Raw genomic sequence first — 26,445 nt, 5'->3', positions numbered from 1 at the left:
TGTGTTAGACTATCTGAGACCCCATGAACTATACAGTCCATGGAATTCTCCAGGCCAGAATACTGGAGTGGTAGCCTTTCCCTTTTCCAGGGGATCTTCCCAATCCAGGGATTGAAACCAGATCTCCTGCACTGCAGGCAGATTCTTCATCAGCTGAGCCACAAGGATGGCATATGTACATATAATGAAATGCTACTCAGCCACAAAAAGGAAGGTAATTCTGCCATTTGTGACAACATGGATGGACCTCATGAGCAATATAATGAAATAAGTCAGAAAGAGAGACAAGCACCATATGATCTCACATACATATGAATCTTAAAAGAACACACAAAAAACACCAAGCTTACAGAAAAAGATCAGATGTGTGGTTACCAAAAGCAGGGAACAGGGGAAATTGAATAAAGGTCAAAAAGTACAATTTCCACAACCTAAATGTCCACTAACAGAGCAATGGATAAAGAAGAAGTGATAAATACACACAATGGAATATTACCCAGCCACAAAAAGGAACAAGATGGAGTCATTTGTGGAGACATGGATGGACCTAGGATGTCATACAAAGTAGAATTTAAGTCAGAAAAAGAAAAGCAAATATTGAATATTAAAACATATACATGGAATCTGGAAAAATAGTATAGATGATCTTATTTGCAAAGCAGAAATAAAGACACAGATGTAGGGAACAAATATATGGATACCAAGGGTGAAGGGAGAGGGGGAGAAATTGGGAGAACGGAATTGACACATATACACTATTGATACTATGCTTAAAACAGATAACTAGAACTTCCTTAATGGCTTAGAGATAAAGAATCCATCAACCAATGCAGGAGACATGGGTTTGATACCTGATCCAGCAGGATCCCACATGCTGCAGAGCAACTTGGCCACAACTATTGAGCCTGTGCTCTGGAGTCCAGGAACCGTGACTTCTGAAGTCCGTGTGCCCTACAGTCTGTGCTCCATAAGAGAAGCCACCACAATGAGAAGCCCTCTCACTGCAAGGCCCCACTCACCACAACTAGAGAAAAGCCTGGGCAGCAATGAAGACCCAGCACAGGGAAAAGCAGATAAATGAAATTATATTAAAAATGTTTAAATAAATAAAACAGATAACTGTGAGAAGGTACTGTATAGTACAGGCAACTCTACTTAATGCACTATGGTGACCGGAATGGGAATGAAGTCCAGAAGGGAGGGGTTATATGAATATGTGTAGCTGATTCATTTTACTGTACAGCAGAAATGAATACAACATTATAAAGCAACTACACTCCAATAAAAATAGTTTAAAAAAAAAAGGGAAAAAACAAATTAAAAAGTACAAACTTACAATTTTAAGATAAGTAACGAGGATACAATGTCTAACAAGATAACTATAGTTAACACTGCTGCTGCTAAGTCGCTTCAGTGGTGTGCGACTCTGTGCGACCCCATAGATGGAAGCCCACCAGGCTCCCCCTTCCCTGGGATTCTCCAGGCAAGAACACTGGAGTGGGTTGCCATTTCCTTCTCCAATGCATGAAAGTGAAAAGTGAAAGGGAAGTCTCTCAGTCGTGCCCGACTCTTAGCGACCCCATGGACTACAGCCTACCAGGCTCCTCTATCCATGAGATTTTCCAGGCAAGAGTACTGGAGTGGGGTGCCATTGCCTTCTCCAATAGTTAACAGTAGTGGATGGTATATCTGAAAGTTGCTAAGCAAGTAAATCCTAAAAAAGCTCTCATCATGGAAAAAAAAAAAAAAAAACACCTTTTATCTATATGAAATGATGTTAACTAAATTTATTGTGATAATCATTTTACAATATATGTGTGTCAAGTCATTATGCTATACACCTTAAACTTATGCAGTGCTATACATCAATTTTGGCTTCCCAGGTGGCACCAGTGGTAAAGAATCCTCCTGCCAATGCAGGAGACACAAGAGACATGGGTTCAACCTCTGGGTAGGGAAGATCCCCTGAAGACAGGAATGGCAACCCACTCTGGTATTTCTCACCTATAAAATCCCATGGACAAAGGAGCCTGACAGGCTACAGTCCATGGGGTCCCAAAGAATCAGACACGACTGAACAACTAAGCAATGAGCAATGATATATCAGTTACATCTCAACAAATCTGAAAGAAAGAAAAGCAAATAAAAGATAAAGCCATCCCACTCTCCCTGCCCCCACACACACAAAAAAAAACCACCGGAGAAATTCCCACCATGAAAAAAGACACAACAGGGAGCCTCGTTTTAGTCAGCTCAACCTCAACTACTCCTTTCTTCCACTAAGAGATTCCCATTCTACTCAGTTTCATCCAGATCTAAGCTATGTTAATCAGAATCAATTCACAGAATTTCTTGAAAATCAAGTTGAGAGGCTCTTTTTCTTCTTTTATCAAAAAACATAAATTCACAAGTACAGGTGACCACATTATCTGCCATGGGATAAAAATCCAGTAAAAGAAAATCAAACCTGTCCCAAAGAAACAGTCATGAGAAGTAAAACAGAAACTCTCCTGACAACATTCAAATGCCTGATTTTATTTCCTTATAGTCACCAAAGAAGTGATGGTTCCAATGTTCCTAACGCTTGCTTGTTAAGTTACTCCTTTTTATGTGTGTGAGCTTCTCACTCCCTTATTCTGTCAATTTATATCCCCTTTGTGTTCAAGGTAGTTAAGGGTGGGTATCTGCTTATATTAACGTATACAGTCTTTATTCAAATAGAGCATACTCAATTCCTAACTAATACAGGCAAATTCTCATTTTGTATGTTTTACATTTATTTACCTGAAATAAATGTAACTTTTCACTTATTTAGATTCCATTACATGAAAACAGGACATAATTTTGTTTCAGTTCCCATCTTTCTAAATGCCCTTAGTTAAGCCATCGACTACTGCTACTGCTAACCCACACCTGCTGGAAGAATTTTATGTAAATTAAAATAATCCCTATTTTCTCCTCCAAATTCCACATGTGAAGAGGTGAAGATTCATTAGAAGAAAAAAGATCAATAATAAATGTTCCCCGTTAAAATGAAGCTGTACTTTCTCATGATCTGAACACTCAGCTTTTGTTAATAAAAACTGGACACTGCAAGTAAGTTGTATTATAAGGAATTTGTTCTTTCTTTCAATTGAAAAAGGGATATAAGTGATAGTTTACAGATAACTCCTGCTGAATAAAACTGGACTGAGTAACACTATCCTATTATTTTAAATATTTCTATATCTTTTTAAAATAAAAATTTTAAAGTTCAGGGGCCACTTACTGCTTCCAGTTGTTTCTTCTTCTGCACTAGTAACTCCAGCATAAGGTTGACATTGGCCAAATCAAGGTTATCTTGGTCAGTTCCCAACAAATCCTGAAATATTTGCCACCTGTGGCCATTCTAAAAACAAAGAAGAAACCCAACTTAACAAAACTGTTTTAGAGAGTCAAAAACAAATGCTTGCTATTTTCTAATATGTTTAGTACATATCAAAAATAAACTATAATGTTCCAACCTATTCCTTCTCAGCTAGTGGCTCCCCAATGCCTTTCTAATTATAATTTAATCACTGCTACTGTTGCTAAGTCGCTTCAGTCGTGTCCGACTCTGTGCGACCCCATAGATGGCAGCCCACTAGGCTTCCCCGTCCCTGGGATTCTCCAGGCAAGAACACTGGAGTAGGTTGCCACTGCCTTCTCCAATGCATGAAAGTGAAAAGGGAAAGTGAAGTCGCTCAGTCGTGTCTAACTCTCAGCGACCCCAAGGACTGCAGCCTAGCAGGCTCCTCCATCCATGGGATTTTCCAGGCAAGAGTACTATCTCTCCCTTAAATACATTTAAATAATATGAAAGGCACATTCAAGATATGTCAAGTCATCTTCTCCAAAGGTGTAATTCCCTTCAAAACAAGTGCCCAGATTTTAATTACCTAACCGTATTTTCCACTTTGTATTTGGTAAGGTAATAATTTAAGTTCACTTGCTTCAGTAATTTGGGGTTAATCCTCTTAAATTGAGAGTCTTTTAAGTTTTTTTTTTTTCTCAAATGACCACCCATAGTTTCATCCTGCCATATAATTCTTTAAATGCAATGTGTTACAAGCCAACTGACTCAGTATTACCCCACCAGACCTTTCAAAAGGGTAAATTCTAGACAATTCAGACAAAAGAAAGCTGTTTATTGAATAGGATAATCCTAGATCTCCTTTAAGAAAAACCAGTAATATGCTAAGCTTGCATACCCAATTAGTATTAAACCCATGAACAAAGCAAAATGAAATGTATTAAAAATAGTAATAAGAGTTGAAACATACGGTGCTACTCACTGAGTGGTCCAATTTGAACCTCTTTTCCTCAAATCTTTGCTTCTGTTTGAGAATGAGCTCATTCACTGAAAACAAAAACAAAACAAAAAGCACATATAATCTGTATTTTTATTAAGTGATCCATCTAACTGTTCTATTTAAATGGATTCTATTTAACTTTAAAAAGTCTCAAATCTCAGAAAAAAAAAATGCTAAGCAGAATATGCTTTTTTTTTTTTTTCAAATTAGAAACAGTTTTGCCGCAGCTACTACTACAACTGCCATTATTGTTACACTACTATTACTGCAGAAGGAAAAGTCCTCAGAATATGTCCTTTCTCTTACATGTGTCCGTGATGACACTACAGCATTTGGAAGCAGTTCTTGACTGTAAGAGACCGTTCCACACTCCACAGGGTAACCGGCAGATTCTACGAGGGAGGCACTAAAGGTTTTCATTTGTTGTTCTTTTTTGCTTGTGAGTTTTCTATAAATATCATGGTAAACACAGTCACCTATCTAAAAGCCATTCTAACCCTTTTAAAAAAAATAAGAACATGAGGGGCTTCCCTGGCCCTCCAGTGGTCAAAACTCCGCACTTCCACTGCAGGGGGCGCCAGCTTGATCCCCGACTGGGGAACTAAGATTCCACACAGAGCTCAGTGTGGTCAAAAAACTAAAACAAATAAATAAAAATAATAAATAAAGAAAAATAAGAATATTATTTTTTCCCAAATGTCAGAATGCCAACTGTCATATACTTTCAGAGAGGCTAGATCCCTCCCTGGCCCTACAGAATGATGCTTGACTTATCCTAAATCCATCTAGTCATATCCTCTTGACAGTGACTGACAAAATGGTTAACTACTGAGACCTCGTTTTGCCCAATAAAGGGTATGCTGTCTTTCAGAAGAGAAGGCCTGAACGAGTTCTTTGTCTGCCTTCATCTAGGGATGGTACCTGGAATCTCTTTGAGCCACCCTGCATCTCTCTTGAGGGGAGCTAGCCAAAGCACCAACACATCTGCTGCGGAAGGAAGGCCAGAAAGACGGAAAGAACTGATCATATCACTGAGATATCAAATTAACTCAATCTAGAAATTCTTTCTCTGTAAATCAATACATTTCCCTTGATGTTCCAGCCACTTTTAATAGATTTTTCATCTTTAACACCCAACTGATTTAAAAAAAAAAAAAAAAAAAACTGATAAAAGAAAAGAGCAACTAGCACTAAGCTAGTTTAATGTACTAGTCTTTAATTTATAGACATTATCCTATGGGTTATTCTTTGCATTCTAGAGATGAGCAAATACTAGAAAGAGCACAGGTAAGTTACTCATGGTGACATATAATACCAGACAAAGCTAGGATATAAACCTATCTAATACTTCCCACCACACCACAATTTACTAAAAGTATTTTCTAAAAAATCAGAGAGATACCAGGCCCACACTAGAAACAAAGGTTTAAAGATAAGACTCAACCTAAGTAAGACTTAAAGACACAAGCAACTAAGAACAAGCAGACAAACACATACAATGCATCAGTTATAATATGATAATCAGGACCATCACTGATATGGATTTAAAAAGAACACAGGACAAGGAGTTATTAAAATGTTAACGAGTAGACTTTCACAAAGAAGGTTAACATTAGAACTGGGCAATAATAAGCACACAGAGACTCACTAAACAGGAAAAGAAGTGGAAAAGAATTCAAATAAGGGTGTGTGAGAAACTCCCTGGTGATCCAGTGGTTAGGACCCACTGCCATGGGTCTGCACTCAATCCCTAGTCAGGGAACCAATGTCCACCAAGCCACATGGTGTGCCCCCAAAACGGGGTAGGGTGGGGGTGGGAGGGAGTAGAAGGGTAAAATCTGAAGAAATCTCATTTAACACTGGCCATGAATGTTCCAAACCCTTAATTGTAATTCTCTGGATGCTTATAATAACCATAGCACTAAGAACAAATAATGCCTTTCTCAGACGTCCTTGGTAGTCCAGTAGTTAAGAGTCCACCGTGCAATGCAGGGGACACAGGTTTGATCCTTGGTCGGGGAGCTAAGTTCCCACATGCCATGGGGCAATTGAGCCCGCATGCCACAACCAGAAAAGACTACATGTTGCAATGAAGAGCCCACACTCCATCACAAGGACAGCACAGCCAAGAACAAACAAACAAACAAAATGCCTTTCTACTGCTAAAGATTTCATTCTAGCAACTGTCATTTTAGAGGCAAGATAGCAAAGTAAAAGCACATACTCAAGTCAGGACCGAATCCCAATTCCACCATTTACTGGGGCTGCTGAACTTTACACAAGTTACTTGCCTTCCTGTGCCTTAGTTCCCCCAGGAAGGAATGCAGATGACAACAGCTACCTGTGTCATAGGACTGAGAATGTATCAAGTGCCTGGAAAAGTACTCGGCAGTAGTAAAGACATTATATGTGTTGGTGACTTTTTTTAAAGCAGAGATTTTAAATTTTGTATGTATGTTGTCTTTTACATTAAAGAGTAAGAAGGTCATTCATTAGGGAGGTAAGACCATTCAATTTACAAATTTTATCCACAGAGAACACTAGAAAACAGATTGCTGGGGGTGGGGGGGGGGCGGTGGTAGGGGCAGAGGGGTGCTGGAGGTGGATCATGCATCACGGAAGGACAAGGAGAGCTGGAGTAAGCCCTCATAGGAGTGCAGGAGAGCAACCGCAGAGGTTGGAGGAGACACACCCCCTGGCCCTGCATGAGCCTCCCAGCAACAGGAGCGAAAGACAGCCCAGTTCCCGCAATCCCCAGACTCACTTGCCCACAGGCCCGCTCTGTAATTTCACGTTCTCAGTCACAAGCTTCAACACTGCTTCCCAGTCCTCGCTGGTGGCCTGGAACAGCTTCAGGCTAAATGGGGGACCTAACAGGTCCCCATTCCTGAACACACTGGGATGGGGAAGGGTCCCCAGAACTCCCTACATGTGAGAGGAAGAAGCCTCTTGATGAAAGTGAAAGAGGAGAGTAAAAAAGCTGGCTTAAAACTCAACATTCAAAAATGAAGACCATGGCATCTGGCCCTATCACCTCATGTCAAATAGATGGGGAAACAATGGAAACAGTGACAGACTGTATTTTCCTGGGCTCCAAAATCACTGCAGATGGTGACCACAGCCATGAAATTAAAAGACACTTGCTCCTTGGAAGAAAAGCTATGACAAACCTAGACAGAATATTAAAAATCAGAGACGTTACTTTGCCAACAAAGGTCCATCTAGTCAAAGGTATGGTTTTTCCAGTAGTCATGGATGGATGTGACAGTTGGACCATAAAGAAAGCTGAGTGCCAGAGAATTGATGCTTTTGAACTGTGGTGCTGGAGAAGACTCTTGAGAGTCCCTTGGACTGCAAGGAGATCAAACCAGTCCATCCTAAAGGAAATCGGTCCTGAATATTCATTAGAAGGACTAATGCTGAAGCTGAAGCTCCCAATACTTTGGCCACCTGATGCGAAGAACTGACTCACTGGAAAACCCCCTGATGCTGGGAAAGATTGAAGGCAGGAGGAGAAGGGGATGATAGAGGATGAGATGGTTGGATGGCATCACTGACTCGATGGACATGAGTTTGAGCAAACTCCAGGAGCTGGTGATGGACAGGGAAACCTGGCATGCTACAGTCCATGGGGTCACAAGAGCCAGGACATGACCGAGAGACTGAACTGAACTAAAAAGCAAAGAGGATAGAAAGGCAAAAAGTGAGAGTTATGCCCCTTTTGGGGGAAGGGGGAAGGAAAGAAGAAAGACAGAGGAAGAAGAAAAAGTTGGAACTGTAGTGTAGGGCTTAGGGCATGCAAGGAAAAAATCAAAATACCTGTCTTGACAAAAAAATGCATGAGTGTAAAGACCAGAAAACCAAATCCGCTTGTGTTTGGAGTGTATGACTTCCAATTCTTTGCTCTCATTAAAACTGAAGAAAGAAGTGGATTGGTTCATGATTATGGCAGGTAAAAAAAAATTTTTTTGTTTTTACTAAATGAGTGCTTCCTTTTTTGAAGCATGTAATTCAGAAGGAGGTCAAAGAAATAAGTGACAGTGCTGGAACAAAGTTCCTTCCATCCCCGTCAGAGTATTTATGTAAGCCGAGCTTCTCATGACTTACCCTTTTCAAAATAAAAAGGAAAAGTCTTAAACTTACACAATGTTATATGTCAATTATATCCCAATTTTTTAAAAAAACTGTGATGATCCTAAATAAGAAAATATAAATGAAACTGAATCCCTGTCCTAGTAATAACTATCAGTGGCAATGGAACTAATTGAGAAGAACATCATCACACATTAAGCAGCCACTTTGAATAAATTTTTATGTCTAATATTTTACAAAATTTGTAGATATTTGATCAGATGCATGTCAAATAATTACAAATCAGAAAAACCACACTCAAAAGTTCAAAAGAAACTTCAAAGTCTGTAATTTCTATTTTCTGTTACAGAAAAGTACGACAGATAAATCAGTAAGAATTTCAAGCGTGTGTGTGTTGTGTGTGTGTATTTTTTTGGCCGCATTGCGGAGCATGTGGGATCCTAATTTCCCAACCAATGACTGAACCTGTGCCCCCTGCATTGGAAGCATGGAGTCTTAACCAGGGAACTGCCAGGGAAGCCCCAAAAATACATAATGACAAAATTATGTGGGATATTTTCAATTTGTGCCCATAACTGCCCACTTCTCTTAAGCAGAAGTTCAAAGGGACAAAATACAAAATTTCTCATTGTTAACGAAAAGTCTTTATTTTTGAAACAATGATAAGTATCAAATCACTATACTATTCAGTTTCCACTAGATACATTTTAAAAAGAGATAAAAGCTTATTTTTAAATAACCATATTTATAATACTTTTTAAACTATATTCTTTACAAGCACTAAAACTTACAAAGAAAAATTTGGATGCTAATTTAAATATGGCATCAACGTGGGAAGTACATCATTTTTCAGAATTTTTATGTGTCATCCAAGCAAAAAGGTTTGAAGATCTTTTTGAAAATGTGTAGCCCAGCCCTCTAGCCATGACTCAAGTAAATGTAAAGCATTAAAAGTGAAGGATCCTAATCTATCAATAAAAATATTAGAATACTTCAGAATCATATAACTTACACTTATTTTACGATGCTCAAGAAGAAATCTGATATTACTTTTAGAAGGCTCAACATTTTTCTAGTCCAGCGAAGAACTACAGGCATTATACAAATCATGTAATCTCAAACTAAATCAATGGGAATAAATTGGGTTTTTTTTCAGTACAGAAAAAACAAGTGATATATCACGTTCAGAAACAGATCTCAGTAGCTTCCTGAGTGCACAGGAACCTAAGGATTTGACTGTCACTATACAAAGGTAAAGACTGGAAAGGGTGACAGGCAGTGAAACAGAATAAATGTATCAGGATGACATGTTATTTCTACGGCTGACATAAATACTCATATGGAAGCTGCATTATAACTAAGACTTCAAATCTGGGCATAAAATACTTAATGCTTAAATTACCTAAAACCAAAATTCTTTACCCATATAAAGAGAAGATTAAAAACTAGACCATAATGAAGATAATGTCTAGCTAAGGAAATCAGTAATTATGACTTCACTATTCACTGAATGTATACATTTGAGAATATATAAACTATGAAATTACATTTTAGTGTTAATATTTTCACATTCCTTTCGTATGGGTATTCTCACTCTATTTAGAAATTTACGTAAGAGAATTTCTAACTTATGGTCTCATTAAGGAATACTGCCTGAAATTTTTGGTAAATACCAAAATCTTAAGATCACTGATTTCCTTTCTGTATTTAACCATTCCAAAAGAAGGAGTAGTTTTCTGAAGTTATAAGAACTCAAAGAGAAGTGATTCTAAAACTCATAAACTAGCATCAATCCATATTTGTAAGTTCAAGGACAAAGGCATCTGCTTTGCAGGACTTCAGTTTCCCTAATTCAGCACATGAAGTCCAGTCCCACAGAGCATCATATCAATTAGTATTTCTTCTTTTCCTAAGTTCATTCTCCTAGTTTGTTATAAGACTTTATCTATCTAGAAGAGCTTGGTATTTCAACAGAAAATCATCAAAATATTTTCTTCAGGGTTCCTTTCTGCTATGCAATCATCCAATGATTTATTTTCCTTTATGAAAAGATATTGGAGTGCAATGAAGAATGAAAGAGAAAAAAGGGTTGAAGTCAATGGAATTTTAGAACAGAAATAAAAAAAGGAAAGCCATGGCTAAACAGGTTCCATGTCATGATTTAATATTATAAACACCAAACAAATCAAATTGCAACTGAAGCACAGGGAGGTCAGAATCTATATATCCTTACCTCCAAGTATGTTACGCTATAGAAAGAAGAATTATCCTCTCTGATATACATAACCAATAGTGCCCTACTTCCTGCGGATCCACACCTGAAAATTAATCTTCATTCACAAAAACTCAAACTGAAGACTTTCCACACTACCTAAGGCTTTTCAACAAGTAGAATTTCTATATTTTTCATAACTGGTCTCTGACTAGGTATTATTCCCAACTACTTACCATTTACCTTAAGGTTCCCTATTTGTATCTGTCTTCTCCAGTCACCATTCCTCCCTTAAATGTTCCATATTCACATCTTCCTTTTCCCGGCTTTACTTTTCAGTTGCCTCCCCAGGCCATAGCCTCTTGTTCCCTCATCCAGGAGTGCTCATACCCAACTTTGTCCCCCCTTCCCATTCTCCATTAACTTTTCCCTCCACTGCTGCTGCCCCAAAACAGAAACAAGAATACACAACAAGATACAGAGACAGGGATCTGAAACTCTGGTCTTCTCCTACAGCCTCACATTCTACCTAGCTATCAGTGTAAGAACCTAAGAATTGTACCAATGTTTTTTAATGAAACAGATACAATATGATATACGGTACATATAGTACAGAATCAATGTCATAACCCAAGGAAGACAGGGGAAAGGACTCTGGTGACTAGGACAGAGAGACATGCTTACCTCTAAGTTATGTTCTCTAAATAAATTAGTGCTAGCACAACCTTTTGGAGACTGAATATTTTTAAATATTAAAAATCATTCCAAAGACTCACCCAAGAAATTAGGATACAGATGGTCAATATTATCCACAACATAGTTACACTTGGGACATCTATTATTATCCTCCAAACTCTGATGAATACACTTGTAGCTATTAACAAAGAAAAAATAAAATAGGCTTCATTAAATCAGTGACTAATTAGCAAACTGGTCACAAAATAATGCCTATTAGTTTTCTATTCCTCATTTTCAACATAGGTAATCTAGCAGTTATCAAGTTTATTTCAGCTTATACTTACTCATAAAAAAAGTACATAGGACATTTATTAGATAATAGTATATGAAAGTTATTTAAAAATAAACTAAGTAACAAGCCTACAGGATATAAAATTTAAAATGTAAGTTTATGCAATTTAAACGGTACATAACAATAGGAAGAAAAACAAAAGCCTACAATTTAGTTAAGCAAACAAACTGTGTTCTTGGAGTGCTGATATCCTTAATATAACAAGAGCTCATTCAAATAAAAAGAAAATCAGAGAAGAACAGAAAAATCAACAAACCAAAGATTAGTCAATAAGCATGGGAAATACCATCTTCACTAGGATGATAAAGTGATTTAAAATTATATACTTCCTTTTACCAATCAGAATAGAAAAATAAACAAAAGGCTATCAGAGTTAGGAGTACATGTACAAATGAATAATTTCATATGCTGTTGCAGGAAATTTAACTACCATAACTTTCTAGAAGACAAATTGTATGGAAAATTCTTAAGGCTGTGAAACCTCTTTGATGCAGTGATATTACTTCCTGGAATTTATCTTTAGGAAATAAGCAAATATATATAAGTAGAAAAATGTTCAATTCAAAGTTATTTGTAAACAGCAAAATAAGTTAGAAGCAACCAAAACATTAGGAAATTGACTACATAAATTTGTAAACATCAATCCAATGTATAGAGCCAATAAAATTCATATCATAATATGTAACTATAAGCCATGAAAAATAATAACTATTACAGGCCTAGCTAGAGAAATAAGATTATGATAAATTTTTCCCTTCTCAGATTATTTATTTCTATAATGCTTGGCTTTTGACAACTGTATATTGCCTTATAATAAAAACTTTGAAAATGTCATTCAACTAAATAGAAAAGAAATATCAAATTGACATTATGAAAATAATCATTACATTACTAGGGCTTCCCTGATAGCTCAGTTGGTAAAGAATCCACCTGCAATGCAGGAGACCCCAGATCGACTCCTGGGTCAGGAAGATCCACTGGAAAAGGGTAGGCTACTCACTTCACTATTCTTGGGCTTCCCTTGTGACTCAGCTGGTAAAGAATCCGTCTGCAATGCAGCAGACCTGGGTTCGATTCCTGGGTTGGAAAGAACCCCTGGAGAAGGGAACGCTACCCACTCTAGTATTCTGGCCTGGAGAATTCCATGGACTATAGTCCATGGGGTTGCAAAGAGTCTAATATGACTGAGCCACTTTCACTATGCTACTGAATAAAAATAATCTTTAACACAGTGGATACAATTCCACTGTTTTAAAAAATTGAGTATGTGTACATTTTAAAAAATTTTTTAATTAAATTGTAGTTAATTTACAATATTTTGTTAGTTTCACACGAGCAGCTTCAGATTCTTTTCCATTACAGGTTATTACAAGGTACTGAATATAGTTCCGTGAACTAAACAATGGTAAATCCTTGTTGCCTATTTCATATACAATGCTGTGTATCTATTAATCCCACACTCAATTTATCCCTCCCATCCCTTTTCCCTTTTGGTAACCGTAAGTTGTTTTCTAGGTCTGTCAGTCTGTTTCTGTCTTATAAATAAGTTGTGTTATTTTTCTAGATTCTGCTTGTAAGTGGTATTTGTCTTTCTCTGCCTGACTTACTTCACTTAGTATGATGATCTCTAGGTCCACCCATGTTGCTAAAATGCCAACGCTTTACTTTTAATGGCTGAGTAATATTCCACTGAATATATACCACATCTTCTTTATCCACTTGTCATTGGTTGATGGATATTTCGGGTGCTTCCCTGTCTTAGCTACTGTAAATAGTGCTGCTGTGCACATTTGAGTGCATGTATCTTTTTGAAGTAGAATTTTCTCAGGATATGTGCCTAGGAGTATGATTGTAGGGTCATGTATGTGGTAACTCTGTTTTTAGTGTTTTCAGCAATCTCCAGACTGCTTTCCACAAGGGCTGCACCCATTTACCTTTCTACCAATAATGTAGGAGGGTTCCTTTTTCTCCACACCCTCTCCAGCAATTACTTATTTGTAAACTTTTTGATGATGGCCATTCTGACCAATGTGAGATGCTACTTACTGTAGTTCTGATTTTCATTTCTCTACGAATTGGCAATGTGGAGCGTTTTATCACCCAATTGATGGCCCTCTGTATGTCTTCTTTGGAGAAATGTTTATTCAGGTATTCTGCCCATTTTTTAATTGGGCTGTTTTTGGTTTTTTGTTTGTTTGTTTGTTTTACACTGAGATTCATGACCTACCTGTTTATTTTGGAAGTTAAGCCCTTGCTGGTCACATCAGTTGCAAATATTTTCTCCCAGTCTGTACATTATTTTTTCATTTTGTTTATGGTTTCCTTTGTTGTGCAAAACCATATGTTTGATTAGGTCCCATCTATTTATGTTTGCTTTTATTTTTTATCTTTTGCCTTGGAAGACTGAACTAGGATAACACTGGTGTAACATGTCAAAGAATGTTTGCCTATGCTTTCCTCTACAACTTTTATGGTACCATCTCTTATATTTAAGTTTGTAAGTCATTTTGAGTTTATTTTTGTGTATGGTATAAGGGAGTGCTCTAATTTCATAGATTTATATGCAGCTGTCCAGCTTTCCCAACACCACCTGCTGAAGAGACTGTCTTTTCTCCATTGTATATTCTTGCTTCCTTTGTTGAGATTAATTGACCATATGCATGTGGGTTTATTTCTGGGCTCTCTATGCTGTTCCATTGATCCATACATCTGTTTTTATGCCAACACCATGCTGTTTTGATTACTGTAACTTTGTAGTACTGTCCAAAGCCTGGGAGGGTTATGCTTCCAGCTTTGCTATTTTTCCTCAGAATTGCTTTGGCAAGTCTAGGTCTTTATGGTTCCATATAAATTTTAGGATTATTTGTCCTAGCTCTGTGAAAAATGCCATGGATAATTTGATAGGGATCACATTAAATATGTAGATTGCTTTGGGCAGTGTGGCCATTTTAACAGTATTAATTCTTCCAATCCAAAAGCAGGGAATATCTTTCCACTTCTTTGTATCATCTTTCCTTTATCAATGTTTTATCATTCTCAGCATACACATCTTTCATTATTCTTTGTTGTTGTTGTTCAGTCGTGTCCGACTCTTTATGACCCCATGGACTGCAGTTTGGTTAAGTTTATTCCTAGGTATTTTAATTTCTTTAATGCAACTTTAAATGGGATTGTCTTGTTTTTACTTTCTCTTTCTGACATTTCATTGTTAGCGTAAAGAAACACAACAGATTCCCGCATGCTGATCTTCTACCCTGCTACTCTGCTGAATTCATTCATTAGTTCTAGTAGTTTTAGTCATAGCAATCAGACAAGAAAAAGAAATAAAAGGTAAAAGTAAAGGAAGAGGTAAAACTGTCATTGTATGCAGATGACATGATACTCTGTTTAAAAAAAAATCCTGAAGACTCCACACCAAAACTATGTGCATTTAAATGTGTACATTTAAAATAAATCAAAAAAGACATTCACCATAATGTTAACAGTATGTGCCTCTGGGTCATATAATTATGGGAAACTTTTTCTTTGGAAGTGTCTACAAGTTTCTATAGTAAACATGTACTGCTCCTAATAATCAGGAAAAAAAGTTACTTCTAAATTTTTATTAGAGTGATTTATGTATAAAGATGATTCCTAAAAAAAGACAATATCTCTTTTTTTTAACATTTTATTTTACGCTGGAGTATAGTTGATTAACACTATTGTGTTAGTTTCGGGTGAACAACAAAGTAATTCAATTACACATATATATGTATCTACTCTTCTTCAAATTCTTTTCCCATTTGGGTTGTTATAACATTGAGAAGAGTTCCCTCTGCTGTATGGTAGGTCCCTATTGGCTATCCACTGACAGTACCTGTTTTATTCTGGGTCCAACTTGCTATAAATTTACTTCACCTTCATAAACTGAAGGAGATTTTTGTATCTGCCTACTTTCTTCCACCTTATCAAAACAAAAACCTACAACTATCAGGTTGCTCTCTTCTCGTTATTATCTACTTTCTCATCTCACATGTGTTACTGGAAGACAAGCAAAAGAGGAGGATGTGACAGAGAATCACTGTAACGGTGGTCTCTGGCATTTAACAGGTACTCACACACTGAACAAATGACTTGCACAGTGTTCCAGAAACAGTATCATCACCCGCCCCCCACCCCCCACAACTATGACCAGGCTAGGAATACCATATTACCACAAGATAGATTCCATATAGGAGAAAAAATTTCCTACATGGAAATTTCAATGAAAGAAATAGTATTTTTTTCATTTTAATGTTAAATTGTTTTTATTTTTATTGCAAAGGAAAAGCATAAAGAAGATACGCAAATACAATAGATTAAAAGTTCCAACATGGAAACATTTATAGTCTGCTCAGGGGAAAAGGAAATGAATTAATATTACCGGAATACTTGCCCACATGACAAGATTTAATCCTTACCAAAAAAATAACAAAACTGCAGGGAATTCCCTGGAGATCCAGTGATAAGAACTCTGCACTCTACTGCTATGTCCCAGGTTAGATCCCTGGTTGGGGAACTAAGATCCCACAGGCCACTCTGTGTGACCATGAGGAAATAAAAGACACCTGCATGTTTAAATAAAGCAAGTCAAGAAGGAGAGAATCTGAGAAGGTTATTAAAGGTGGGAGACAGGAGCTAACAGATAAGCAGAAGAAGGACATTAGCTGCTGCTAAGTCGCTTCAGTCGTGTCCGACTCTGTGCGACCCCATAGACGGTGGCCCACCAGGCTCCCCCGTCCCTGGGATTCTCCAGGCAAGAACACTGGAGTGGGTTGCCATTTCCTTCTCCAATGCATGAAAGGGAAAAGTGAAAGTGAAGTCGCTCAGTCGTGTCCAACTCTTCGCTCCTCCGTCCATGGGATTTTCCAGGCAAGAGTACTGGAGTGGGGTGCCATTGCCTTCTCCAGAAGGACATTAGGGGTTATAGCAAATAGCTTTTGAAAAGAAATGCTAGTTGGAAAATGAGCAAATAAAATTATGAGAATAAACTAAATTGTTTATTTAGTTTATCAATAAACTAAAGAGAGTTTGTCAATATACAAATTTAGAGAGTTTGTCAATATACAAATTATTCCTGAATCCAGTAGAATATTCTCCTCTCCTTTCTTCAACCCCCAAATCATATCTCTTGTTATTAAGCTTATTACTATACCATCCTCTCCCAGAAGGAAAAAAAAGAAGTCTAGGACACAACCAGAAACAGAAGCTCAAATGACTTTTCTGCACTGTACTTGATAATACCCATCTAAACTGTAAAATTTAAATGTATCAAATTACATCCCACCATACAAAAGTGGAGTGATAACAAGATGAATCAAATTTATTTTATAACATCTACTACCTCACTACCACCTCAGGTAGTTCCTCTCTAGTTTGAGAAACAGTAACTGTCTTATTCTGTACTTAATCTGTGTATATGTCTCAGAGCAGCTCTATTTGCTAATTAAAAGCAGAGATTTGTTTCATTTATCTCTCTACCCTCAATATCTAGCTAATATCCCATTGAAGAGTTGGAACTCGATAAACGCTGAATACATGAAAAAACAGATATAAACAAAAAAAAAAAGTCGCTTCAGTCGTGCTCAACTCTTTGCAACCCTATGGACTGTAGGCGCTGGGCTTCTCTGATCATGGGATTCTCCAGGCAAGAATACTGGAGTGGGTAGCCATGCCCTCCTCCTGGGAATCTTCCCAACCCAGAGGCTGAACCTGCGACTGGTATCTACTGCACTGGCAGGCAGGTTCTTTACCACTAGCATTGCCTGAGAAGCCCTATCACTGTAACTCTGATTCATTCTCATTCATCTATCTACCTGACCAACACAAGTCCAAATGCAGTGTTGTGGATTCCAAAAGAAGAGAAAGTACCTAAACTAGCAATCAAAATAGGTGAGCAGAAAGAGATAAGAAGGATATATATATTTGGGGTCCACCTGAGAAGTTTTCAATAGCTACTCACAATGCAACTCTTAAAAAAAACTTAGTACCACAGTGTGCTGACATAAATGGGTACCTGTGTTCCCTAACAAGTGTAGATCTGATCACAAAGAATGACTATTTCTCCACAGATGTATATAGTTGTTCTGTTTCTCCTATTAAGTACTTACCTACCTACAAAATATAATAGATTTTTCTGTCTGAATCAACAGGGATAAACAGATAAAGAAAACTGAGTAATGAGAAAATTCTCAAAAAAAGGGGGTACAGAAAGAACAGATTAGTACCAGCGCTCGTATATAACAACCTGGTACTAGTAAAGCACAAGATGGTCGATTAGTCAAAAGTCCCAACAGACAAACTGACCCTCAGGCTTGATCACAGGCATGCTGTGGTGACAACACTGAGGGACCCTATTAATTCTAACTAATTTGTAATAAAGCAAAATAGTAAATCAGCCACTGGTATACATGAGGTCAGAGAAGCAGGGGACAGGGGACAACCTGGAGACCGCAAGAGGGAAAGAGAAAGAACAAGCCTTATCTCTATACCACACAGAAGCCAGTTTTTTAAAATGATATCACTGAGTTTAAGTTAGACTATAGCTAATATTAATAGCAGATTGACTGTGAAGTGGGAATGAATAAAGAGAAAGAACTTCCTGCTTTATGGTCTCCAACGTGTTACTAGGAAAGACTTATCATTTATAAGTGGGACCAGGGATAAACAATTAATGTGACTCAATTTGATTTAGTGTTAATAATCTGGATTGAGCCTTCAGCTGGCAGACAACTTGACTCCAGGTTACCAGCCCCAGGGTTCAAGTTAGCAAAGAGCTGATACAATAGGCTACTGTTCATGACTAAAGTTCCATAGGCCTCACATAACAGATAAGGTAAATAATTATGAGCTTTTGCTTTAAACAAAAGTGCAAAATATTTAGGGGCTTCCCTTGTAGCTCAGTTGGTAAAGAATCTGCCTACAATGCAGGATACCCAGGTTCAATCTCTGGGTTGGGAAGATCCCCTGGAGAAGAAAATGGTAACCCACTCTAGTATTCTTGCCTGGAGAATCCCATGGACTGTAGCCTGCTAGGCTCCTCTGTCCATGGTGTTGCAAGAGGTGGACATGACCTAGCAACTAAACCACTACCACCACAAAATATTTCATAGTTTATCAAGCCTGGGGCTGGGATTGTCAGACTCCAGGTTTATTGGTTCCTGCCAATGTTATTATCTCTATCCTACCAAAAACTGCTCTCTGGTAGGTATTTTAAAACATAATCACATCAGAGTATAACACAGTAACTTGAACTATAACAAGGATCTAAACTTTATTTTTATTTGAAAGAAAAAAAGGGTATTTAAGAAACTAATGGGGCTTCCCAACAATGACCTAAAGACATATCATGAAGATTATAGGACTCACTGAAAAGACTAGGACTGTCTAGTTATAAAGTCAATCAGTAATTTATTATATTTCACAACTTAGGGAAACAAGATCTCTGAACTGCTTTAGCACACTCTTAAGCCTTTTTTAAATGCCACAGTAAATTATAAGTTAGAGAAGGGCAGTTAGGAAAAATGAAAACCTCACCTTACAATCTGTTTTCACACTTTCCTTTCAAATCTGTGAAAGAAGAAGAGGTGACAAGACACGAAGACAATGGGGGTTGAGGGCTGGAGAGCAGCAGCAGAAGATAGGCTGAATGACTTGACAAAGGTAAATTTTAGACCCAGAACCCAGAACTAGATTCCTGGTCCATCAACTTCAAGACCGTGCTCTTTCAGCTTTACATCAGGATGCTCAACTAAGGGCAATTTTGTCTCCTAAGGGATATCTGGAGAAGGCAATGGCACCCTACTCCAGTACTCTTGCCTGGAAAATCCCATGGACAGAGGAGCCCGGTAGGCTGCAGTCCATGGGGTCGCTAGAGTCAGACATGACTGAACGACTTCACTTTAGCTTTTCACTTTCATGCATTGGAGAAGGAAATGGCAACCCACTCCAGTGTTCTTGCCTGGAGAATCCCAGGGATGGGAAGCCTGGTGGGCTACCGTCTGTGGGGTCGCACAGAGTCGGACACGACTGAAGCGACTTAGCAGCAGCAGCAAGGGATATCTGGCAATGGCTGCAGACATTTTTGCTTGCTACAACTGGGAGCAAAACGATTGCTACTGGGTTGCTAAAGAAGCAGGTATACCTGTTGGGTATAACACAACAGAAATATTAAATAAACAGTGTAAATAATTTAGGGAGTTGATGGCAAGTAGAATATATCATCTTGAATCAAACAGGTAAATAAATAAACTAAAGGAATTAAACATACAGAAATTACATACTCATTAGTATGACCACTATTTAAAAAAAAAAAAAAAAAGAATCAAACCAGAAATAACAAGTACTGGAGAGGATGTGGACAAACTGGAACCCATGTGCACTGTTGAGGGGATGTAAAATTGTACTGCAGGCAGGAAAAACAGTATGGCAGTTCCACAGAAGATTAAACACAGATTCACCACATGATCCAGTAATTTTACTTCCAGGTAAACACTTGAAAGAACTGAAAGCAGGATTTCAAAAAGCTAGTTATACATCAGTGTTCAAAGCAGCATTATTAACCATAGTTTCAACAGATGAAAGCAACGTCAGTGTCCACAGAGAGATGAATGCACAAAGTGTGATACATGCAGTCATCCCTTGGTATCCACAGGGAATTGCTTCCAGGGCCTCCAAGAATCCAAAATCCAAGGATGCTCAAGTCCCTTATACAAAATAGTACAGTATTAGCACATAGCTTACTGCACATCCTCCTGTATGCTTTAAAGCATCTCTAGATCACTTATAATATCTAATATGATGTAAATACTATGGAAATAGTTGCCAGTGAGCTGCAAATTCAAGTTTCTCTTTTTAGAATTTTCTGGAATTTTTTTTTCAAATACTTCTGAGCCCTAGTTGGTTGAACCCACAGATGCTGAACCTGCAGATATGTAGGGCCAACTGTACATGCAATTAAATATCATTCAGCCTCAGAAAGGAAGGAAACTGTGACACACGCTACAACATGGATGAAACCGGAGCACACTATGCTGAGTGAAATGAGACAGTCACAAAAAACAGATACTGATTGATTTACTTATATGAGGTATTCAGGGTAGTCAAAAATCACAGCAGGTAGAATGGTGACTGGCAGAGGTTGGGGAAGAGGGATATGGGGACTTGTTTAATAAGGATAGTTTCTGTTTTACAAGATGAAAACATTCTGGGGACAGACTGCACAACAATGTGAACAATACTCAACATTACTCACTTAAAAATGACTAAGGTGGTAAATTTTATGATATGTGTATTTCATCACAACTGAAATGCTTTCAAAACACACAAATTTATGTGACATATAACCTAAAGACAGCACTGAGCAGTGTTAAAGGACAAGAAATTTTTAATCCTCTAATATCCTTTTTCAGTGACCTGCTAGCCTGTGACTGCTAGCCAGTGACCCTCACATTTGACCCCCAGGAGTGAGTTAAAGGTGTTTCATGCTTCATTCTGATACCCAGCACCCTCCAGTTTCCTAAAACAGCAGTCAAAGCTCTTTAAACAATTAATAAACCCAGAAGTTTATTAATTATAATTTCATATTTGATTTCATGGTAAATCAAAGTATTTCACAGAAACTACACCATTAACCATATTTGCCTTGAGCTGTCAAACCTATAAAGTCGTATCAGTCAAGGAAATATGATTCAAAATAACCAACAGCAACTATAAAAATGCAACTTCTCACTGGCTACATTTACACACAAGTTAAAAACTGCCAGAAGACAATTTCACTAAATAAAATCATCTTACCAAAAGCTGTGACCACACTTCGTCATGTATGCTTCCTCGATCATATCAAAGCAGATGGGGCTAAAAACAAATAGAAAAATAATTAATACATTTTTTTAAGTAGAGTAATTACAAATTGGAAAAAGTCATAACAGTATCAACAAAATCATATTTCAGTACACAGGTAAGTCTTCAAATTTTTTACTAATGAGAGATGAAATTTCTATTGGGCTGAATGAACTTCAGTGGATTGCTGGTAAAATAATAATTTGTGAGCCATCAAGTTCTAAGATGAATGAAATGAATAATTTAACTGACCCCAATATTTTAACTTGCCCGTAACTGTTTTCAGTGTGGTGCAATCACAAAAGTAATTAAGTTCTACCATCTTTTCGATCATCCCTGGTACCAGAGACAACACCTACTCATCTAAATGCTCTTTTATTTTCTATTTCAAAGAAAACTAATTTCCTGAGTGATAAATTTACAGTTACAATTTCAATAACTCTTCCAGGTGGTGAAGATGCTAATGATAACTAATACTTAACACAAGCTATGCATGTCCACTTAAATAATGACATATATTAACACAATCCTTTATAGATAAGGAAATCAACACAAGTGATGTTAAAAGTCACAGAGCTAGGAAGTAACACAGCCAAATTTTCAAACTCAAGTGCATGTTCTCGACCACTATTCTATACTACTTTCACATACGATAAGTTAAATATCAAGTCACACCAACTATGCCACATGTTCTGGCCAAGGAAAGGTGGTTATCAATCTCTTGAGAGGATACAGTCTATCAAAAATATGCAAAGCCTTACAAAAAGCAATTTCCCTTTATCCTTCCCCATTCTTCCTTCCAAAAACTCCATGAAGTCTCCAGAGATACAACAGCCATCTTGTGATCATAAAGATAACTATAGGCTAAGAACACAGGATATGAGTTCCTTGGTAACATTCTTCAGCAGTTGCATCAGCCATGAATTGTCTCTCTCTGGACTTCACATTACATGAGAAAAGCAAATCCTCATTTGCTCAAGCCAGTATTTATTGAGTTTTCTGTCACTGGTATACAAATCCAGTCCTTACTGATGATACATGACAATTAAACTGCAAATGAAAATTCTTCTACTCCCTTCAAGGAAAGTTTCCTGGGCATAAGTACCATCACAGAATGTGAGATTTTAAGTAAGTTATAAAGTCTCAATGTCACACAAGCTCGGCATTTCATCACCTATAGTATCCTGGCAAAGACTGCACTGGATTTGTCAAGTCTTTACTGTTCCAGACTCAGAAGAAGGAGAAATCTCTTAAATGTGGGGATTCGGTAGTTCTTCTTTTGGAACGAAGTCTATCTTGCTCCGTCTGATGAAGAAGGAAGAGGGGTGGGAGTCCCTCCTGAGGACACATGGATGAGCTGCCCAGGGTGCTCTGTGATCCCAGTCTGTGACTAAAGGATGCTGAAGAGCAGATCCGGGATAGACAAATTTTATTTTACACTGGTACAGCTGGTCACTGGGTGCTCAAGCAGGTATCTTAAGGCCAATGTTTGTTTTTGTGTTTTTTTACAGATAGAAATATTTACTCAACTGTATATGAACAGTATATAGCTTTCAAATTTTTAACATTTTTTAATCAATTAATTTGGGTCTTCATGGCTGCACACAGACTTCTCATTGTGGTGGCTTCTCTTCTTGCAGAGCACAGGCTCTGGAGTGCGGGCTCGGTAGTTGTGGCAGGCAGGCCCACTAGCTCCACAGTATGCGGAATCTTCCTGGACTAGGGATCAAACCCATGTCTCCTGCATTGGTAGGCTGACACTTATCCACTGTACCACAAGGAAAGCCCTAAAATTTTAAAATTTTGAATACTTCAAACCTCATGATTATTAAGATTACCTATTATGAATCATATTCTACTTTTTAATCTTCCAGTTTTCTAAGCCCATCTCTTAGCATTCAAACTCCAAAAAGAGTGAAAATTATCTTTCTTGAGTAGACTATATATAGTTTTATGAGTAAGAAAAAGGAAGAGTTGCAAGTAATTCTCTTAATCTTAGAAAAGGCTGTGTCAAAGAATTATAGAATGATTTTGAAGAACAAATCTTCCTTTTGTTTATAAAGATCTCTTCAGGTCTACTTCAGCCCCTACGCCTGGAATCTTCAAATCACTTGTGTTCTACCCTTTTTCACAATTACCACTTACTCCTTGATTTCTCTGGTCACTAAGTCATACCTTTTCTTTTATCCTTTTTTCTTTCTTTGATTTTTCTTTTTGTTTCTTTTCCCCAATTTTTTTTTTCTTTTCTCCTGGTCATGCTATGTGGCAGGCGGGATCTTAGTTCCCTGACCAGAGAGCAAAACTGTGGCTCCTGCAATGGAAGCATAGAGTCCTAACCACTGGGCTGCCAGGGAATTCCCAACTCTCAGCTCCTCCCAATTTTAATGGGCAAAACGTACTAAGGGTAGGTTTTGGGGAAAACTATAAAAAAACAGTATAGAACTCCTTCTACTCTGCCTATCAATAGCCTCCAAAGACAATGAGCTGGAAGACCTAAGCGTAAGTACAAACATAGAAAGTATATGAACTGGCCAACAAGCTAAACACTATACTGGTATCTGAAACTTTACACACCCCCAAATCTTTATACAAACCCCTCAAAATGTTTAGAGACCATCTCAAACTTTTAATGGACATCTGACACAGTGGCAACATCAAAAACAAGGAAGAAATTACAAATGGATTAAAGCCACTACTGTGACCACTCATGCCTCCTGTACCACCATAAACCAGCAATTCTTGTAAATCAAGACAGAAATTCCAACAGAAAAAATGGGAAAGGATATCAATTCCTAGTTCACAGGAAGGGAAGACACACTACTTTTCAAGTATATAGAAAGATGTTCTGACTCAGTAGTAATCAAAATATGCAAATTAAGATGATAAAATAACATGTTACCTCCATTAAATCATTAGAAAATTAGAATACCAAGTATATTAGGGAGGGTATGGAAAAACAAGAATTTTCATGAAGAAACATCTGGCAAAGCAACCTACATTGAATTTTCATATACTTATTACCCAGTAATCCCACTCCTATAATTTGTACATAGGTAAAATGCAGTACTTGGATGCAATCTCAAAAACGACATAATGATCTCTGTTTGTTTCCAAGGCAACCATTCAATATCACAGTAATCCAAACCTATGCCCCAACCAGTAACGCTGAAGAAGCTGACGTTGAATGGTTCTATGAAGACCTACAAGATCTTTTAGAATTAACACCCAAAAAAGATGTCCTTTTCATTATAGGGGACTGGAATGCAAAAGGAGGAACTCAAGAAACACCGGGGTAACAGGCAAATTTGGCCTTGGAATACGGAATGAAGCAGGCCAAAGGCTAATAGAGTTTTGCCAAGAGAACGCACTGGTCATAGCAAACACCCTCTTCCAAAAACACAAGAGAAGACTCTATACATGGACGTCACCAGATGGTCAACACCGAAATCAGACTGATTATATTCTTTGCAGCCAAAGATGGAGAAGTTCTATACAGTCAGCAAAAACAAGACCAGGAGCTGACTGGCTCAGATCTTGAACTCCTTATTGCCAAATTCAGACTTAAATTGAAGAAAGTGGGGAAAACCACTAGACCATTAAGGTATGACCTAAATCAAATCCCTTATGATTATTCAGTGGAAGTGAGAAATAGATTTAAGGGCCTAGATCTGATAGAGTGCCTGATGAACTATGGACAGAGGTTTGTGACATTGTACAGGAGACAGGGATCAAGACCATCCCCATGGAAAAGAAATGCAAAAAAAGCAAAATGGCTGTCTGGGGAGACCTTACAAATAGCTGTGAAAAGAAGAAAAGTGAAAAGCAAAGGAGAAAAGGAAAGATATTCCCACCTGAATGCAGAGTTCCAAAGAATAGCAAGGAGAGATAAGAAAGCCTTCCTCAGTGATGAATGCAAAGAAATAGAGGAAAACAACAGAATGGGAAAGACTAGAGATCTCTTCAAGAAAATCAGCGATACCAAGGGAACATTTCATGCAAAGATGGGGTCGATAAAGGACAGAAATGGTAGGGACCTAACAGAAGCAGACGATATTAAAAAGAGGTGGCAAGAACACACAGAACAACTGTACAAAAAAGATCTTCAAGACCCAGATAATCACAATTGTGTGATCACTGGCCTGGAGCCGGACATCCCAGAATGTGAAGTCAAGTGGGCCTTAGAAACCATCACTACAAACAAAGCTAGTGGAGGTGATGGAATTCCAGGTGAGCTATTCCAAATCATGAAAGATGATGCTGTGAAAGTGCTGCACTCAATATGTCAGCAAGTTTGGAAAAGTCAGCAGTGGCCACAGGACTGGAAAAGGTCAGTTTTCATTCCAATCCCAAAGAAAGGCAATGCCAAAGAATGCTCAAACTACTGCACTGTTGCACTCATCTCACACGCTAGTAAAGCAAAGCTCAAAATTCTCCAAGCCAAGTTTCAGCAATACATGAACCGTGAACTTCCAAATGTTCAAGCTGGTTTTAGAAAAGGCAGAGAAACCAGAGATCAAATTGCCAACATTCGCTGGATCATCGAAAAAGCAAGAGTTCCAGAAAAACATCTATTTCTGCTTTATTGACTATGCCAAAGCCTTTGACTTTGCCTTTGACTTTCCACAATAAACTGTGGAAAATTCTGAAAGAGATGGGAATTCCAAACCACCTGACCTGCCTCTTGAGAAACCTATATGCAGGTCAGGAAGCAACAGTTAGAACTGGAGATGGAACAACAGACTGGTTCCCAATAGGAAAAGGAGTACGTCAAGGCTGTATATTGTCATCCTGCTTATTTAACTGCTATGCAGAGTACATCATGAGAAACGCTGGGCTGGAAGAAGCACAAGCTGGAATCAAGATTGCCGGGAGAAATATCAATCACCTCAGATATGCAGATGACACCACCCTTATGGCAGAAA

At 37.9% G+C, this 26,445-nt stretch overlaps 1 protein-coding gene across 12 annotated transcripts in view; it reads right to left on the bottom strand.

Moving 5' to 3' along the window:
* The window catches only part of COP1 (COP1 E3 ubiquitin ligase), a 236,663-nt gene that overhangs the window by 188,413 nt on the left and 21,805 nt on the right, over positions 1–26,445 (bottom strand). For 8 of the 12 annotated variants that reach the window (XM_025285597.3, XM_025285591.3, XM_025285595.3 and 5 more), the window contains exons 2-5: positions 21,479–21,538; positions 11,412–11,509; positions 4,302–4,378; positions 3,269–3,388 (exon numbers count right to left, since the gene is read on the bottom strand). In XM_025285597.3, coding sequence (XP_025141382.1) covers positions 3,269–3,388; positions 4,302–4,378; positions 11,412–11,509; positions 21,479–21,538 — 355 coding nt within the window. The remainder of the gene's footprint in view (positions 1–3,268; positions 3,389–4,301; positions 4,379–11,411; positions 11,510–21,478; positions 21,539–26,445) is intronic. The other 4 variants (XM_044942802.2, XM_044942800.2, XM_025285592.3 and 1 more) reach the window with 2 other exon arrangements.

The sequence above is a fragment of the Bubalus bubalis genome, chromosome 5 (genome assembly GCF_019923935.1).
Source record: "Bubalus bubalis isolate 160015118507 breed Murrah chromosome 5, NDDB_SH_1, whole genome shotgun sequence".
Taxonomy (NCBI): Eukaryota; Metazoa; Chordata; class Mammalia; order Artiodactyla; family Bovidae; genus Bubalus; species Bubalus bubalis.
This window is presented reverse-complemented; position numbering and strand designations above follow the sequence as displayed.